Here is a 19752-nt window from a genome sequence, read left to right as displayed (position 1 = left end):
TATTACCTCATCTGCCAGCAGAAACAGCCCCTCCTCCCAGGCAAAGTGAATTACTTCCTCTATGCAGCGTCTGCTCTGCACCTGTCCTGAACAAAACAAGGGGAGAAGTGATGACACTGCGCACAGGAGGGACACAGAACCTGCACTGTAACGAGCCTAGAAAATGACAGGACCCCTACCTGCAGCAGGCGGCACCCAGTGGTCACATGGTCTACAGTTACCATGACATAATTCTCATAATGTTGATGGTAACGGTTAGGAGGGGGGGGAGGGGCGTCGGGTGCCGCTCCGTCAAAAGCAAAGTGTTGGCCGCTAGGACCCGGAAGACGCCACTACCAGTCACCGCCAACCAGGGACTTTAGGTCGTCATTCTATCATGTCGTCGTGTAATCGGTGTAATCAAGACTAATTTCAACATGATCACTGTTGATGTAATATACCACACCCCAGCAGACTGACACCGCAACCTGTACTGCAGCGATTCCCTGTACACCGGACAGAGGGCGATCCTGCAAGCTGGACAGAGCATCTACTTTTCTTTCTGCACTCATCACCCATAGATTAGTAGTTCAAATGTCTGCAGAACAAGTTCCTGTTCCTACATATTTCAGAAGTGAGGCGGCACCCTGCGTTCTGTACATATAGATTCCAGTATACGTCAGTCCAGCGTTTCCATGAGCGCTCATCAGCGATATCTGTATTATATATCTATTAGTGGCACTGTTTAAAAGGTCAATAACCCAAAACAAACTCAGAAAACGCTCTATGGGCCTGAATTGGATTCTGACGCAGGTGGAAAATACGCACGGATCTCGTGGATATACCAAAGCCTGCGCCTTAAAATGAAATTTGGTAACGGCGCTTGTGCAGGCGGTCTTTGCGAGTATGTACGGATAGATTCATCCATCAACGGAACAAGCTTTCAGCGGTATGGGTGTTTCTAAGGGGGGGGCTTTAGCGCAAGAAGAGTGCCGCGGCCAAACGAAAAAGCAGCCGGGGGTTGTGTCCGTCTCAGAATCAGGTCCTATATCAGCTGTCACACGTCAGCTGATTGGACGTTTCCATCCGCTCGCCGTCAGACTGTGCTGCGCAGAATATGGCATGTGTATATGCAGCAGCTGACTCTTCCACATCACTCTGTACCGTCTGAGAAGCTCATTTTATCTCCAGGATTAATTTTTGTAGCATTTTAATCTTATGCGTCCTCTCTTTTTTTTTTTTTCATCCTATCAATATATATTACACAAACCTAGAAGGAGTCCCTGCTAAAACCAGGCATATATTAGGCAATTATCAGCATGACCCACAGATTGGGATGATAATCGCCTAGTGTATGGTTGTGTCTGATCAGCGATGATCGGACAGTCGGGCATGAGAAATCTTCTAACATGCCCGACTGATCCGATCATGGGTCGGCCGCACCTGGCAGTGTTCTTGCTGCCGCCAGACGGATCTTTCCCCCGTTACTTCATAGGGGTGGAACGGGGAAATGTTTCCTTCCCAGGTGAGGAACCCAGATTTCGTGTGTCCATACAAGGACATAGATCACGCTGTATGACCATGATATCTGCTGGGTTCAGGCTGTCAGATAGAGAGTGTCTATCAGTCTGACAATGTATCCCAGCATCGGGCTGGCTCTTTGTACTCTGACACAAAGTGTTAACATATCCTCATTGTTATTTATTGTATCCAGCGAGATACAAGTCTATGCAATGTTCGCCCTCTTAATAAGAAAGTGTAAATGCACAGAGAGTAACATTGTACCCTATAAATAAACCCTGTAAGATGAGGCTATACTGAATGTCTGCTCTTCAGGTCGTTTTGGGGCAATATTCCAAGTGTGTACCCGGCCTGCAAAAGCGGGCGAAACGCTGCGCGTTCATAAACTCACCCGTCGGGTTTCCTGGATTAATGATACAAAGCGCCTTTGGGTTGCAGAATTCCTTTGCCTGGTGCAATGCTCTTCGTAGCTCATTGATGTCCAACGCCCAACAGTTCCCCTCATCCAGGTAGTAATTCACCTGGGCGGCGTTAAGTTCAGATATGGCTGCGGAGTACAATGGGTACTGAGGGATGGGAATCAGGACTCCCGTCCGGGATCTCCCATCTCCTGACACCAGGATCTTCAGCATGGTCTGCAAACATTAAACATGTAACAGTTTCCCTTACATACCAGCTGCACATCTTGTTTAGTATCGCAGTAAACAAATATGCCATTGCTATTTAACTTTACTTACCCCTCCGACGAAGACCAGCGTCAACCCCCCTCCTCGGAGGCATCCTCCGATCTGTTACTGGCGACGGGCTGTTGTGTCATACGCGATGGTCACATGTGGATGACACTGTCACCCAGCGGGGAATCGGCAATGCCTGGAAGGCTTTACTGAAGCCGGTAAGGTTGTTTGCCAGCTCCCCATTTCCAGCAATGGGGGGCTGTATAACTCTCACCATCTATAGATAGCGTAAGCGATAGTGAAACAGCGGTAGTCTTCGTTTACTGCTGTTCGTTAAATATTGATAGGAGGACATAACCCCTTTAGCGAGTGCTAATGAGGTGATGTCTCGTTGCTAAATATAGCCCTATGTCTTGTATATTGATTTATTTATTTTTCTAACAAAATAAAATGATCTACATGTTTGCTGAGTCTCTGCAACTTACAAATATGCCATCGCTAGCTCCAGTGGTTAGGTAAATATTCTCCGGGTCTGCGGGAATCCCACCGTCCCGCCGCTCAATATACTGGGCAACATCTTCCCGGATGCAGGAGACTCCTTGGCTGGCGCTGTAGGATCCTAAAAGAAAAAACGGGGAAAAGGTTAGTGTTAGGTCACCTTTAGGATTTGTATGCCAGTATATACAGGCATGGAAGAAGGGCAAAGGTCATGGCGATCAATACTGACTTGCGCTCTCCCCAGAGGCAGGCTGAGGCCGATATAGATAAATATATATTATTATTATTTTTTTCTTCTATTACAACCACCTACTGTATGGGAATGCTCCCTGATCCATGTCTCTATGACATAGTATGAAGCTGAACTTATTTCCACTCCGGTTGCCTCTTTTCAATAACTGTTCCACAGATTTGCTGTGAATGCTCTTAATGGTGCATACACACGGTCAGATTTTTCCTTCAGATATGAACGATAACGATTTAAAAATCGTTCAGTCGTTCATATCTGAAGGAAAATCGTTCATCATATCTGACATGCCTGAACGATGGACGATCAACGATGCGCGTTCCCGATGGTCAGATAACGATTTCTGATATCTGATGTGTTTGCAGTCAGACTTGGACGATTCCATTCATTTTAATGCAGTCAAAAATCGTTCAAAACTTTGGTAAAATCGTTCAAAACGTTTAATCGTTCATCTGACAAATCTGACCGTGTGTACGCTCCATAAGGGGGGCATCCACTAGACGATTTTATCCCTGTCCAACCTCTTAACGATTTTCCCTTGAAGTTTCCCTTGAAATATGATCTTCCACTCTGAGCAATTTGCAAAAGATTTGCAAAGGATTTCCATAGGATTTGCAAAAGATCTAACAATAAATTATGTTGTTTTAATCTGTGATTGAGAGCTTTCAGCTATAGTGGGCAGACAGTGGTTCATCGTTTGATCGTTCAGTGTGAACGATGTGTAAACGATTTGTAAGCAATCAAGTGAAATTGACCTGCATGTTCAGTCGATGGAGGAGACGATCAAACGACCAGCCGGAGCGTGCATCGTTAGAAACAATTACTGCACGATTTGCAAACGATGTTCAAACGATTATCGAACGATTTTATCATTATCGTTCAACTTTATCGTCTAGTGGATACCCCCCTTTAGATATTTGTGATAATGAGGGAGATTCATCACCTAAAGGAGGACACGTGGAGGCGTCGTCCACAACAACCAATCAGCTTATAGCGGTCATCTGTCTAGTGCATTCTATAAAATGATAGGTGGAATCTGATCGGCCGCCATTCTCCTCTTGTTCTCTTTACGAGTTTTGCTAAATCTCAGTATTAGTTCCTTGCTTACAAATGCAAAAAAACACTGGACGCGTGTTTAAGGTCTATGGCGGCTGAAACATTTCTACACAGATGGACTCTGACATTTGCAGATTATCTACACAGACTCCTAGATTCGTATTGAGAAGTCCACCCAAATGGCCGCGGGAACTTAGAGCAGTAGCCATGTTCTCTACGTATGGAATCGCAATCTGCAACACGGCCCATTACCTCCCCCAAGCACTCCCTGACTGCCAATCACACTGAGGCCCTGATTCAGAGCGCTCGCTCTGAATCTGGGCGTTTTTTTTTTCGGTGCGGCCTCCTGGCCGCTCGCATAGCTGTGGGTGACCACCCACAGCTATAGCGAGCGGCCGGGATGATGGTCGCGATGGTCAAGACCATCGCGACCATCGGGCTTGCGACGAGACCCTTGTGGTAGGGTCTCGTGGCCGCAAGCCCCAGAGAGCTCTAAGTAGGTGTTCGCTTGGAAACGCCTCCGTTTGTGAAGCCACCCCCCAGCCACGCCTACCAAACGGGGCGAGCTGTCAATCGCCATCGACAGCTCGTCCCCTTTGGTGCGAGACCCGGAGCGACGGAGCGCCCGTCGCTAGCCGGGTCTCGCGCATGCACACAACGGAGCCGGCTCCGTCGTGCACATGCCCAGTGGGCAAACATCGACCCGGTTGCGAGCGCTCAGCACTCGCAACCCGGTTGAATCAGGCCCTGAGAACATAGTTGCTGTGACAGCCAACAGTAAAGCACCTTGTCACATGCACTTAACGGCGTAAACATCTGCATCGCGTCCATCTCCGAATGAGGCCCTAGGGCCGCTGTCATAGCTGCTCATAAAGCATGTCAAGTATCTTTAGTATAACTCTCTACTTACCCATCACACAAGACAGCTGGCAAGGCTGGTAAAGCTGCGTACACATCTATACAATTATCGGGCCGATCTTGCGATTCACAACCTCTTCTTCAAATATTGTGACAGTGCGTATGCGCCTACGTTCATGTAGGTCGCGTCTAAAGAGCTGACCGTCTGTTCTTTCTAAGATTCATCAGATGGAAATGTGTACGAAATACCAACCTACCTGTCCCATGCTTAGGCCGCAGTATGTACAGAGTATTAGCAGTATTAGAGTATGTACGGAGCCACCATCTTCTCAGCAGACGCTTTTGTAGGGAGATCAGGATTGCGGATCACAAGGTATATTGCAAAGGTGTGTACGCATGAAACTGCATGCCCACTGGGACTGTCACGTGGAATTGTAAGTATTATTGTACCTGATGTAGGATTGTATAGGCGTGTACTCATCTTTAAGCTGCGTATCCACTTGCCGATTGAACGATTACGACATCATAATCTTTCAATCACTCATTAATCGTGGATAAATGGGGCAGTTTAATGTCGCGCTCCCACTGGTCGTTTCTGACATCAATCATCGCCTGAACATGCCGGTCAATCTGCCGATAACGACAGGTTGTTCACGTTCGGGGATGAGGGAGGGTGACATATCGTTCAGTGTGGGCACCTACAGGATGAGGAACGACTGAACGATTACGATGTCGTAATCGTTCCTCAGTCGGGAAGTGGATACGAATGCAGATGCCGGCTTGAGGGAGATATCCAAGGTGATAAAAGCCTTAGGGCTTCATTCAGAGCCGCTCGTAAGCGGCCGCTCGTTCGTTCTGACCGATGTTCGCACATCTGCGCATGCGTACGGATTGTAATACGCATGCGCGAACCAGTCAGTGCGGCCGAAAATCCTTTGTTCGCTATATAGCGAATGCCTGCTACTTTGAGTGACAGAAGGAGGCGTATGTGGGTGGTAACAGGGGAAGGTGCTTGAAAACGGGGAGTGGAATTCTGAACACAGGCGTGCTTAGAGGTCAAAACGGGCGTTTTAAGGGAGTGCATAATTAATCCAGCAGCGTCATTGACCACGTCACTTGTTTTTTTTTAACTCAGAACTGCTCGCAAAATAGCGGTTGAAAAAACCAGCCACAAGAATAGCGAGCAGTTCATACGCTGTACGATGTACTCGATTAATCTAATAAATAGCGGACAAGACGTATGGTGCGAGCGGCAAGGGGGCGAATTTTTCAAAATTACAACCGCAAGTTTTGCTCGCTCGTTCAGACTTAGAGGCGTGAACAGACCGCAAAGTGCGAACGGTTCATTTGAATAGCCACCCCTTTTTATAAAACGAACAACCGCAAATAGCAAGCGCCTCTGAATCAGGCCCTTATTCAGCAACTTCTAGGAACTGGAGAACATTGCGTCACTCAGCAGATTGTACAGTTTCTCACACAGAACAGACTGAATAGTGTCCCCTGCTACTATAATACATGCAGACCTCACACGTGTCACAGAAACACATACACTGTACAATAGGCAAAATGCTCATTTTGCTTATTAAAACAATTGCACATGTTTTTTTTTTTAACATTGTTAGCATTACCATTTATATGGGGCCTAAACATTTGACTTTATTGATGAATATGCAGAACAGTGTGAACAGGGACCATATTCTCCTATTACGACAACTGAACAGAAACTGTAATATCCCAGGAATTTATGCAACATACCCAGACTCTGTCCGCCGCAGGACCGTAGGATTCTGCTGGCTCTATGTTTAGCATCCTGCGGGAAATGTGGATTATCCAGGAGATCAGGATAAGTACAAAGTGCCACAACCTGCAAATACAGCATGGAAAAAAAACTCAAATATTGCAATTAAAGATAGATTTATGCTAAAGCCGTGGCTACGTATACGCTTTACTATAAAGCCTTGGCTCGTAAGTATCTGCAAACTCCAGGCAAAGAGCTTAAAGATGGGCAAAGCAGTCCCAAAGCTGTACACTGAGATACACTGCTGGATGGTTACCTGACGGAGAAAAGTGATTGGCTGCTGTCCCATTGCGTGGGCGTCGCCGATGTTTGCTTTGATGACCTCATCAAATGGTTTCTTGATCCCCTACAGTAAAGAGAATGAGAACAGCAGATCTATTAAATGGCTTACGGCGTATAATATACAGTATAAAACAACACACCTAATGTCGTCATACCTAGAAATGGTGCCACCTCACTTCCTTGTCTGTACAAATATCCTTCCGATTTCAATGCCTGTAATTACCTAATGGGCCTGTGCCGTCGCCAGTGATATGTGCAACTAGAGCTCTGAAATTCTGCTGCCTTATGCGATTCAAGGGTCTATGTACTAAGCTTTGGATGGGGATAAAGTGGACGGAGCTAAAGTACCAGCCAACCAGCTCCTGTCATTTTTCAAACACAGCCTTGTGACATGGCATTTAGGTGCTGATTGGCTGGTACTTTAGCACATAGACACCTTACTCCCCAGTAACTGTGCTACAGTACTAGTATTGGTAAGTGTTGCAAGACTATTTGGAATATAATGTACTGTTATCACCCCTCTATTATTTTTATACATTATTCCTATTACTTGGATAAATTACATTTTGCTATTATTTTTTTTTTCATGTAATACAGGTTGAGTCTCCCATATCCAAAATGCTTGGGACCAGGGGTATTTTGGATATCGAAAATATTCCGTATTTTGGAATATTTGCATAAAATAATGAAATATCTTGGGGATGGGACCTAAGTCTAAACACAGAATGCATTTATGTGTTATATACACTTTATACACACAGCCTGAAGGTCATTTTATACTATATTTTTAATAATTTTGTGCATCAAAAAAAGTTTGTGTACATGCATGAAATTCATTTATGTTTCATATACACCTTATACACACAGCCTGAAGGTTATTTTATACTATACTTTTAATAATTTGTGCTTTAAACAAAGTTTGTCTACGTTGAACCATCAGAAAGCAAAGGTTTCACTTTCTCAGTCATGCTAAATATATTCCGTATTTCTGAATATTTGGATATGGGAGACTCAACCTGTAGTTTGTTTAAAGATGCATTTGACCAAAATGGTAGAAGCTATTTTTAGCAAAGTAATCGCGACTGACGTCCGTGATATTCATATTTCCTCCTTTCAGACAAGGCAACTTTCATCCTTTCGTGCATCTGTGCAAGGGGGAGAGACGTCACGATCACTGGGAGACCCCCTACAGACTCTGGGAATAGCGCTCACTGACCTGCATAAACGTGCCAGGATTATGCAAACCACGCCCTCATGTATTGTCCCGCCCACATGATGGTGATGACATCATCAAGGTGCATGTTGGACACCACGCTGAGTCTCATACACCTTACCCTGCTATGTGCCATTAGTGATGACATCAAGTCCAGCTCACCTCTTATAGATCTGGTCTCCGCATCTCAGTGAGGACACATGCAAATATTTGGCAAATAGGGCTATAATGGGCTTGATAGTTAGGAGTTACCTTACGTTTATGCTCATTGCACATTGTCATAAAGGGGTCTATTTACTAAGCAGTGTTAGGAGACAGAAAGTGATAAGGTGCCAGCCAATCAGCTCCCAACTGTCATTTTTCAAACACAGCCTGTGAGATGACAGTTGGGAGCTGATTGGCTGGCACCTTATCACGTTTTAACTCTGTCTCCACATGCGTGGCATCCACTACAAGATCTGAAAACGACTGCACGACTACGACATTGTAATCGTGCAGTCGTTTGTCAGTCGTGTGATGTGCCTGCACTGAACGATCAGACGTTCAGTGCATGGTCATCCATCACCTGGAAACATGCTGAGCCTGACGATATCGTCAGGTTGACCATCATGTTTGCACGATGATAGATGTCTAAAAGACCAAATTTTCAAACGATTTTCAAACGATGTTTGAACGATTATCGAACGATTTTATCGTTATCGTTCAATCGTTTAACTTTATCGTCTAGTGGATACCCCCCTTAACACTGCTTAGTAAATAGACCCCAAAATAACTCCCAGTTTGACACAATATATTACAGTTTGCAGATCATGTTCTCACCTGTGTGCTTAAAAAACCCCCCAAAAACCCTAAAATATTTTAAAAAAAGAGTGCACAATCGTTTGCCCATTGTTCAATGTGGGAACCTGATATTACTGTAAAGGCTGAACTCTAAAGTTAGTTCTCCTAATGCTGAAAGCTACAGAATAGGTGTCAGAGGTTCTATAGTTAGCTGCTGTCCCCCTCACATCATCCATATAAAGATAATGTGTATCCGGTGTCGGCAGCGCGGATGTGTCGAGGGGCTCGCATGTTGCTATGGTAACTGCATTCCATACAAGAGAGTCTATTATGGATCAGGAATCATTTCCAGAAATACTCACTTTGCCGAGATCCAGCCCTTACATAAATTCTTCCTCTGCGCAAAGTGTTCATATTTCTGACACGTCTCGTTCTAAATATGGTATACTCTGGGTGCATATCTCTACAGCTAAGGCCTATATTAATTTGTAGGTGTATATAATAAATGAGGAAGGTAAAGGTCACACTGATCATTATATTAGAGCAATCCCAGCTCCATCTTCCTCTGTAGTGCATTCTATGAATGATAAGACTAGACACGGTAACACCCGGTAACCTAATAGAGCTCCATTTAGGAAGTTTGATAATAATTACGGGTTAAGTGCAATATATAATGGGTATGCTATGCGATGGACCTCCTCCTGGGTAATGCAGTGTGTAATAGGGTGCGGAACGCTGCCCAATGCACAGGATACAGCTATCTAACTTTAATGTCTAATTAGCTAAAAGCAAAAGTGCTCAGATGACTCAACCTGAGTTATATACTTTTATTTTTCTTAACTAATCAGCAAAACATTTGCATATTTACAATGGACATTATGGTGAGAGAATCCCCCAATCCTGGGATATTACAGACATTAAACACTCCATAATGATTGGAATCGAGTATCCTGTGCATCTTTACTAAGTGAATGTGATGTAAGCCTGACACGTCGCCCTGCAATGGGAAAGGTACTCTACCAGTGGGGTACTATGTAACCACAAAACTCTTACTGTGCAATTTAATCATTTGATAAATATCACCCTCTCCAGTGATTTGCAATATAAGCACCATTTAATAAATATCACCCTGACCAGGGAAATGCAATGTAAGCACCATGTAATAACTACCTCCTTTCCAGGAAAAGGTAATGGGAGCACCAGGTAATAAATACAACAGACTCCAGGGAAATGCAATATAAGCACCATGTAATAACTACCTCCTTCCCAGGAAAAGGTAATGGGAGCACCAGGTAATAAATACAACAGCCTCCAGGGAAATGCAATATAAGCACCATGTAATAACTACCTCCTTCCCAGGAAAAGGTAATGGGAGCACCAGGTAATAAATACAACAGACTCCAGGGAAATGCAATATAAGCACCATGTAATAACTACCTCCTTTCCAGGAAAAGGTAATCGGAGCACCAGGTAATAAATACCACAGCCTCCAGGGAAATGCAATATAAGCACCACGTAATAACTACCTCCTTCCCAGGAAAAGGTAATGGGAGCACCAGGTAATAAATACAACAGACTCCAGGGAAATGCAATATAAGCACCATGTAATAACTACCTCCTTTCCAGGAAAAGGTAATTGGAGCACCAGGTAATAAATACCACAGCCTCCAGGGAAATGCAATATAAGCACCATGTAATAACTACCTCCTTCCCAGGAAAAGGTAATGGGAGCACCAGGTAATAAATACCACAGCCTCCAGGGAAATGCAATATAAGCACCATGTAATAACTACCTCCTTCCCAGGAAAAGGTAATGGAAGCACCAGGTAATAAATACAACAGACTCCGGGGACATGCAATATAAGCACCATGTAATAACTGCCTCCTTCCCAGGAAAATGTAATGTGAGCACCAGGTAATAAATGCCACAGCCTCCGGGGAAAATGCAATATAAGCACCATGTAATAACTACCTCCTTCCCAGGAAAATGTAATGTGAGCACCAGGTATTAAATACCACAGCCTCTGGGGGACATGCAATATAAGCACCATGTAATAACTGCCTCTTTCCCAGGAAAATGTAATGTGAGCACCAGGTAATAAATGCCACAGCCTCCGGGGAAAATGCAATATAAGCACCATGTAATAACTACCTCCTTCCCAGGAAAATGTAATGTGAGCACCAGGTAATAAATACCACAGCCTCTGGGGGACATGCAATATAAGCACCATGTAACAACTGCCTCCTTCCCAGGAAAATGTAATGTGAGCACCAGGTAATAAATGCCACAGCCTCCGAGGAAAATGCAATATAAGCACCATGGGGTCCATTTATCATTCTATATTTACAGCTATATCCCCGAAAACCGCAAATACTGTATATATCCCGAAAAGCTCAAATATTAGGGGGTGACCGCAAATATTAAGTTTCCCCCAGATGTTTCAAGGAGGGACCGCAGGAGACATCTCCAATACCTGCTGTGATCCCTCCATTCCCGCAGGCAGCCGCATTCTCTATAGGTTTCTAAGGGGTATGCGGTGCTGCCATATTTACCAACATCCAGAAGCAACGCATTCCAGATATTGGCCCCCGCAGCTAACGCCATCTGAAGACGGCATCAGCAGAAGTAGCCTATGGGCTACACCGCGCATAACTAGCCAGCGAAAGGTTCCCCCGGCAATGGCGGCCGTGCATGTGCAGTCAAGTAGGACCGCGTATGCACAGCAGCCCCGGGCACATTGCTGGGACGGGCTTCTTTCGGAACCCCTGTCCCTGCATGTGCCGGATGATACATTCCGGTGATAGGATCGCATCTTGCAATGCGATCATGGGTGGAAAGGTCATGCCCAGATCGCATTGCAATTGCGATCATTAATAAATGGGGTCCATGAATTAAATACCTCCCATCTAGGGAAATACAATGTAAGCAGCATTCAATAACTACCTCCCTTCCGGGTGCATCTCATGTAAACATAGAGCTGTATTCAACTTGAGCCAAGCCGCGATACTTTTTCGCGGCCCGGACTTTTCGCCTACTTCGCCTGTTTTGAAGGCGGATAAGTATCGCGCGCTTGCCCGCTTTACCCCGTATTCAATTTGAAAGTACGCGAAAACTAATAAATACCACCCTCCCAGGGGAAATGCAATGTAAGCATAGTGTAATAAATACCACCCTCCCAGGGGAAATGTAATGTAAGCATAGTGTAATAAATACCACCCTCCCAGGGGAAATGTAATGTAAGCTTAGTGTAATAAATACCACCCTCCCGGGGGAAATGTAATGTAAGCATAGTGTAATAAATACCACCCTCCCAGGGGAAATGTAATGTAAGCATAGTGTAATAAATACCACCCTCCTGGGGAAATGTAATGTAAGCATAGTGTAATAAATACCACCCTCCCGGGGAAATGCAATGTAAGCATAGTGTAATACCACCCTCCCGAGGGAAATGTAATGTAAGCATAGTGTAATAAATACCTCTCTCCCAGGGGAAATGCAATATAAGCATAGTGTAATAAATACCACCCTCCCAGGGGAAATGCAATGTAAGCATAGTGTAATAAATATCACCCTCCCAGGGGAAATGCAATGTAAGCATAGTGTAATAAATACCACCCTCCCAGGGGAAATGTAATGTAAGCATAGTGTAATAAATACCACCCTCCCAGGGGAAATGTAATGTAAGCATAGTGTAATAAATACCTCTCTCCCAGGGTAAATGCAATGAAAGCATAGTGTAATAAATACCACCCTCCCAGGGGAAATGTAATGTAAGCATAGTGTAATAAATACCTCTCTCCCAGGGTAAATGCAATGTAAGCATAGTGTAATAAATACCACCCTCCCAGGGGAAATGTAATGTAAAGGTGCCCACACACATACCGATGTCCTCACGATACAATTTTATGGCCAATTTCCTCATGAACTTTCACGGGAGCTCCCTTGCCGTCGTGATCACGATTTGGAGTTAAAAATGTCCAAACTGACTAAAGATCTATCTTGCAGCCAATACATTGTATCCCAGATTGGCTACTCTGCCCTACAGCACGGCAGATCAGAAGATGCGATGTACGACGAGCGGGGACGCGCATCGGCATCGTGCTCGTGAGTATAAACTCACGATTTGTACTTTTTTTACCCGATTCGTCGTCACGATTCGTCGAAATCGGCCAAATCGTGTAAAATGTCGCTATGTGTGTGGGCACCTTAAGTATAGTGTAATAAATACCACCCTCCCAGGGGAAATGTAATGTAAGCGTAGTGTAATACCACCCTCCCGGGGGAAATGCAATGTAAGCATAGTGTAATAAATACCTCCCTCCCAGGGGAAATGTAATGTAAGCATAGTGTAATAAATACCACCCTCCTAGGGAAATGTAATGTAAGCATAGTGTAATAAATACCACCCTCCCGGGGGAAATGTAATGTAAGCATAGTGTAATAAATACCACCCTCCCAGGGGAAATGTAATGTAAGCATAGTGTAATAAATACCACCCTCCCAGGGGAAATGTAATGCAAGCATAGTGTAATAAATACCACCCTCCCAGGGGAAATGCAATGTAAGCATAGTGTAATACCACCCTCCCAGGGGAAATGTAATGTATGCATAGTGTAATACCACCCTCCCAGGGGAAATGTAATGTAAGCATAGTGTAATAAATACCACCCTCCTAGGGGAAATGTAATGTAAGCATAGTGTAATAAATACCACCCTCCCAGGGGAAATGTAATGTAAGCATAGTGTAATAAATACCACCCTCCCAGGGGAAATGTAATGTAAGCATAGTGTAATAAATACCACCCTCCCGGGGGAAATGTAATGTAAGCATAGTGTAATAAATACCACCCTCCTAGGGGAAATGCAATGTAAGCATAGTGTAATACCACCCTCCCAGGGGAAATGTAATGTAAGCATAGTGTAATACCACCCTCCCAGGGGAAATGTAATGTAAGCATAGTGTAATACCACCCTCCCAGGGGAAATGTAATGTATGCATAGTGTAATACCACCCTCCCAGGGGAAATGTAATGTAAGCATAGTGTAATAAATACCACCCTCCCGGGGGAAATGTAATGTAAGCATAGTGTAATAAATACCACCCTCCCAGGGGAAATGCAATGTAAGCATAGTGTAATACCACCCTCCCAGGGGAAATGTAATGTATGCATAGTGTAATACCACCCTCCCAGGGGAAATGTAATGTAAGCATAGTGTAATAAATACCACCCTCCTAGGGGAAATGTAATGTAAGCATAGTGTAATAAATACCACCCTCCCAGGGGAAATGTAATGTAAGCATAGTGTAATAAATACCACCCTCCCAGGGGAAATGTAATGTAAGCATAGTGTAATAAATACCACCCTCCCGGGGGAAATGTAATGTAAGCATAGTGTAATAAATACCACCCTCCTAGGGGAAATGCAATGTAAGCATAGTGTAATACCACCCTCCCAGGGGAAATGTAATGTAAGCATAGTGTAATACCACCCTCCCAGGGGAAATGTAATGTAAGCATAGTGTAATACCACCCTCCCAGGGGAAATGTAATGTATGCATAGTGTAATACCACCCTCCCAGGGGAAATGTAATGTAAGCATAGTGTAATACCACCCTCCCAGGGGAAATGTAATGTAAGCATAGTGTAATAAATACCACCCTCCCAGGGGAAATGTAATGTAAGCATAGTGTAATACCACCCTCCCAGGGGAAATGTAATGTATGCATAGTGTAATACCACCCTCCCAGGGGAAATGTAATGTAAGCATAGTGTAATACCACCCTCCCAGGGGAAATGTAATGTATGCATAGTGTAATAAATACCACCCTCCCAGGGGAAATGTAATGTAAGCATAGTGTAATAAATACCACCCTCCCAGGGGAAATGTAAGCATAGTGTAATAAATACCACCCTCCCAGGGGAAATGTAATGTAAGCATAGTGTAATAAATACCACCCTCCCGGGGGAAATGCAATGTAAGCATAGTGTAATAAATACCACCCTCCCGGGGGAAATGTAATGTAAGCATAGTGTAATAAATACCACCCTCCCAGGGGAAATGTAATGTAAGCATAGTGTAATAAATACCACCCTCCCAGGGGAAATGTAATGTAAGCATAGTGTAATAAATACCACCCTCCCACGGGAAATGTAATGCAAGCATAGTGTAATAAATACCACCCTCCCAGGGGAAATGCAATGTAAGCATAGTGTAATACCACCCTCCCAGGGGAAATGTAATGTATGCATAGTGTAATACCACCCTCCCAGGGGAAATGTAATGTAAGCATAGTGTAATAAATATCACCCTCCCAGGGGAAATGTAATGTAAGCATAGTGTAATAAATACCACCCTCCCAGGGGAAATGTAATGTAAGCATAGTGTAATAAATATCACCCTCCCAGGGGAAATGTAATGTAAGCATAGTGTAATAAATACCACCCTCCCGGGGGAAATGTAATGTAAGCATAGTGTAATACCACCCTCCCGGGGGAAATGTAATGTAAGCATAGTGTAATAAATACCACCCTCCCGGGGGAAATGCAATGTAAGCATAGTGTAATAAATACCACCCTCCCGGGGGAAATGTAATGTAAGCATAGTGTAATAAATACCACCCTCCCAGGGGAAATGTAATGTAAGCATAGTGTAATAAATACCACCCTCCCAGGGGAAATGCAATGTAAGCATAGTGTAATACCACCCTCCCAGGGGAAATGTAATGTATGCATAGTGTAATACCACCCTCCCAGGGGAAATGTAATGTAAGCATAGTGTAATAAATACCACCCTCCTAGGGGAAATGTAATGTAAGCATAGTGTAATAAATACCACCCTCCCAGGGGAAATGTAATGTAAGCATAGTGTAATAAATACCACCCTCCCAGGGGAAATGTAATGTAAGCATAGTGTAATAAATACCACCCTCCCAGGGGAAATGCAATGTAAGCATAGTGTAATACCACCCTCCCAGGGGAAATGTAATGTATGCATAGTGTAATACCACCCTCCCAGGGGAAATGTAATGTAAGCATAGTGTAATAAATACCACCCTCCCAGGGGAAATGTAATGTAAGCATAGTGTAATAAATACCACCCTCCCGGGGGAAATGTAATGTAAGCATAGTGTAATAAATACCACCCTCCTAGGGGAAATGCAATGTAAGCATAGTGTAATACCACCCTCCCAGGGGAAATGCAATGTAAGCATAGTGTAATACCACCCTCCCAGGGGAAATGTAATGTAAGCATAGTGTAATACCACCCTCCCAGGGGAAATGTAATGTAAGCATAGTGTAATAAATACCACCCTCCCAGGGGAAATGTAATGTAAGCATAGTGTAATAAATACCACCCTCCCAGGGGAAATGTAATGTAAGCATAGTGTAATAAATACCACCCTCCTGGGGAAATGTAATGTAAGCATAGTGTAATACCACCCTCCCAGGGGAAATGTAATGTAAGCATAGTGTAATACCACCCTCCCAGGGGAAATGTAATGTAAGCATAGTGTAATAAATATCACCCTCCCAGGGGAAATGTAATGTAAGCATAGTGTAATACCACCCTCCCAGGGGAAATGCAATGTAAGCATAGTGTAATACCACCCTCCCAGGGGAAATGTAATGTAAGCATAGTGTAATACCACCCTCCCAGGGGAAATGTAATGTATGCATAGTGTAATACCACCCTCCCAGGGGAAATGTAATGTAAGCATAGTGTAATACCACCCTCCCAGGGGAAATGTAATGTAAGCATAGTGTAATAAATACCACCCTCCCAGGGGAAATGTAATGTAAGCATAGTGTAATAAATACCACCCTCCCAGGGGAAATGCAATGTAAGCATAGTGTAATAAATACCACCCTCCCAGGGGAAATGTAATGTAAGCATAGTGTAATAAATACCACCCTCCTGGGGAAATGTAATGTAAGCATAGTGTAATACCACCCTCCCAGGGGAAATGTAATGTAAGCATAGTGTAATACCACCCTCCCAGGGGAAATGTAATGTAAGCATAGTGTAATAAATACCACCCTCCCAGGGGAAATGCAATGTAAGCATAGTGTAATACCACCCTCCCAGGGGAAATGCAATGTAAGCATAGTGTAATAAATATCACCCTCCCAGGGGAAATGTAATGTAAGCATAGTGTAATACCACCCTCCCAGGGGAAATGTAATGTAAGCATAGTGTAATAAATACCACCCTCCCAGGGGAAATGTAATGTAAGCATAGTGTAATAAATACCACCCTCCCAGGGGAAATGTAATGTAAGCATAGTGTAATACCACCCTCCCAGGGGAAATGTAATGTAAGCATAGTGTAATACCACCCTCCCGGGGGAAATGTAATGTAAGCATAGTGTAATAAATACCACCCTCCCAGGGGAAATGTAATGTAAGCATAGTGTAATAAATACCACCCTCCTGGGGAAATGTAATGTAAGCATAGTGTAATACCACCCTCCCAGGGGAAATGTAATGTAAGCATAGTGTAATACCACCCTCCCAGGGGAAATGTAATGTAAGCATAGTGTAATACCACCCTCCCAGGGGAAATGTAATGTAAGCATAGTGTAATACCACCCTCCCGGGGGAAATGTAATGTAAGCATAGTGTAATAAATACCACCCTCCCAGGGGAAATGTAATGTAAGCATAGTGTAATAAATACCACCCTCCTGGGGAAATGTAATGTAAGCATAGTGTAATACCACCCTCCCAGGGGAAATGTAATGTAAGCATAGTGTAATACCACCCTCCCAGGGGAAATGTAATGTAAGCATAGTGTAATAAATACCACCCTCCCAGGGGAAATGTAATGTAAGCATAGTGTAATAAATACCACCCTCCCAGGGGAAATGTAATGTAAGCATAGTGTAATACCACCCTCCCAGGGGAAATGTAATGTAAGCATAGTGTAATACCACCCTCCTGGGGAAATGTAATGTAAGCATAGTGTAATAAATACCACCCTCCCAGGGGAAATGTAATGTAAGCATAGTGTAATACCACCCTCCTGGGGAAATGTAATGTAAGCATAGTGTAATACCACCCTCCTGGGGAAATGTAATGTAAGCATAGTGTAATACCACCCTCCTGGGGAAATGTAATGTAAGCATAGTGTAATAAATAACACCCTTGTAGAAGAATTAGAAGGTTAGGACCCTGTTACCCATAGACGGTCACTGTGTGGACAGCAAATGGAGGGAGGGGGAGCAGGTGCAGGCTGATGCAATTACTACTAGGCAAAAACGCTATAATATATATATATATTTTATTTTAATTATTATTTTTTTACTGATCTATAAGTGAAAACACATCACTAGGCTTATTGTGCCCTATGCAACACTATGGATGTGTGTGTTACGTTTCTGTGCCTGGCATCCAGGGCTGGGATCCTCCTTCCGTCCTATGGATCGCATAACTCTTCGTATGTCTTTCTCTCTCCTGCTGCTGGGGAACTACAAGTCCCAGCATGACCAACACGGCGCACTCACCTGCTCCAGCTCCCTCTCTATCTCACCGGCTTTCAGCACGATGGGGCCCCGCACCGCGTACTCCACAGCCCGGACCTGCGGGTTCATGGACTGCAGGGTGAGGATCCTGTCCCGGGTGCGGACCGCCGGTGCTTCTGCGGCACTGCTGCTGTACGGCTGGGGCCCTCCTAGGATCCCTTGGAGACCCTGTGCCCTTGGGGCCCGGCCTGCCAGCCCCTGCAGCACGCGTGTCACTACTGAACCCCTCATGTCACCACGGCACCGGGCATTGGAGGATCTGGATCCCCGGGCTGGCTGGCCAGGCTGGGTACCAGCTGCTTGAGCCGTCGCGCAGCACTTTGGGGGATGTAGTCCGCAGAGACATGTGGTACAGCCGCAGAGTGCAGCGCATGGGAGTCCAGGGAACTACAACCCCCGGCATGCACTGCGGCTGGGGGGAAATGGCGGGAGGTCTGATTGGCAGCTGGGACATGAAAACATTGCTGGAGACTGTCAGTCACCCGACTATACAGTCTCCAGCAATGTTTTAGCAATACAGAGACTCCACACAATGTATTTCTTAATTCCTATAGTATAGGAATTAAGAAATACAGTATGTGGAGTCTGTACTGCAAGGAATAAAAGCCTGACAGAAGGGTTGTCCAGAACGTAGTCTTAGGAGAAAATTACCCCGTTTCCACTTCTGCAATAGCCTGAACTATTGCCGGGTAAACCCAGGTCGCTGTTCAGTGTAAAACGTTCCTTGGAAAAAAAAAAACCTGGTCCAATGACCCGGGAATCTACCAGGGATGAACCTGGGGCAGGGGCGTTTCAAGAGAGGAGGGGGCCCGTGACGGAGACTACACACGGGCCCCCTCCTCTCAATCCGGTGGCCGGCAGCGCAGCGAGGCCAGCGCCGCACTAATAGACTCTGGGCACTAGAGTGTGCCCAGAGTCTTTAGCGCATGCCATTGTCACTGGGTAAAATGGTCTCAGCGGCCATTTTCCCTGTACTTTGCATGCGCAAGAAAACAACGGGAAAATGGCCATGGCGGCCATTTTCCAGGCGTTTTTACAACGCTGACACCGGCGCCGATGTGGGACCTTGAATAAGTAAGTATAATATGGGTGCAAGGTGTGCGGTGCTGGGCCCTCCTATACCGATTATAAATATGCCCCTGACCCAGTAAGGACCCGGGTAATTGTGCAGAGTAATACCTCTTTCACATGGCAAATGCCGGGTCGCACCCAGGATTTGAACACGTGTCCCTCGTGCAACCCGGCTGAGACCCCTTTCAGACTGACGTCACCGCATACTTGCCTACTCTCCCAGGACTGCCAGGAGCCTCCCGAAAATCGTGT

General features: G+C 44.8%; 1 protein-coding gene across 1 annotated transcript in view; it reads right to left on the bottom strand.

Moving 5' to 3' along the window:
• The window catches only part of GPT2 (glutamic--pyruvic transaminase 2), a 36141-nt gene extending 17365 nt beyond the window's left edge, over positions 1-18776 (bottom strand). The window contains exons 1-6 of the mRNA XM_088451081.1: positions 18412-18776; positions 6888-6977; positions 6589-6697; positions 2660-2793; positions 1892-2135; positions 7-86 (exon numbers count right to left, since the gene is read on the bottom strand). Coding sequence (XP_088307207.1) covers positions 7-86; positions 1892-2135; positions 2660-2793; positions 6589-6697; positions 6888-6977; positions 18412-18660 — 906 coding nt within the window. The 5' untranslated portion in view covers positions 18661-18776. The remainder of the gene's footprint in view (positions 1-6; positions 87-1891; positions 2136-2659; positions 2794-6588; positions 6698-6887; positions 6978-18411) is intronic.
• Between the last annotated feature and the right edge of the window lie 976 nt (positions 18777-19752).

The sequence above is a fragment of the Taudactylus pleione genome, unplaced genomic scaffold (genome assembly GCF_031769625.1).
Source record: "Taudactylus pleione unplaced genomic scaffold, aTauple2 ptg000537l, whole genome shotgun sequence".
In the NCBI taxonomy this organism is placed as follows: domain Eukaryota; kingdom Metazoa; phylum Chordata; class Amphibia; order Anura; family Myobatrachidae; genus Taudactylus; species Taudactylus pleione.
Note: the sequence above shows the minus strand (reverse complement) of the source record. Positions and strands in the feature narration are given on the sequence as shown.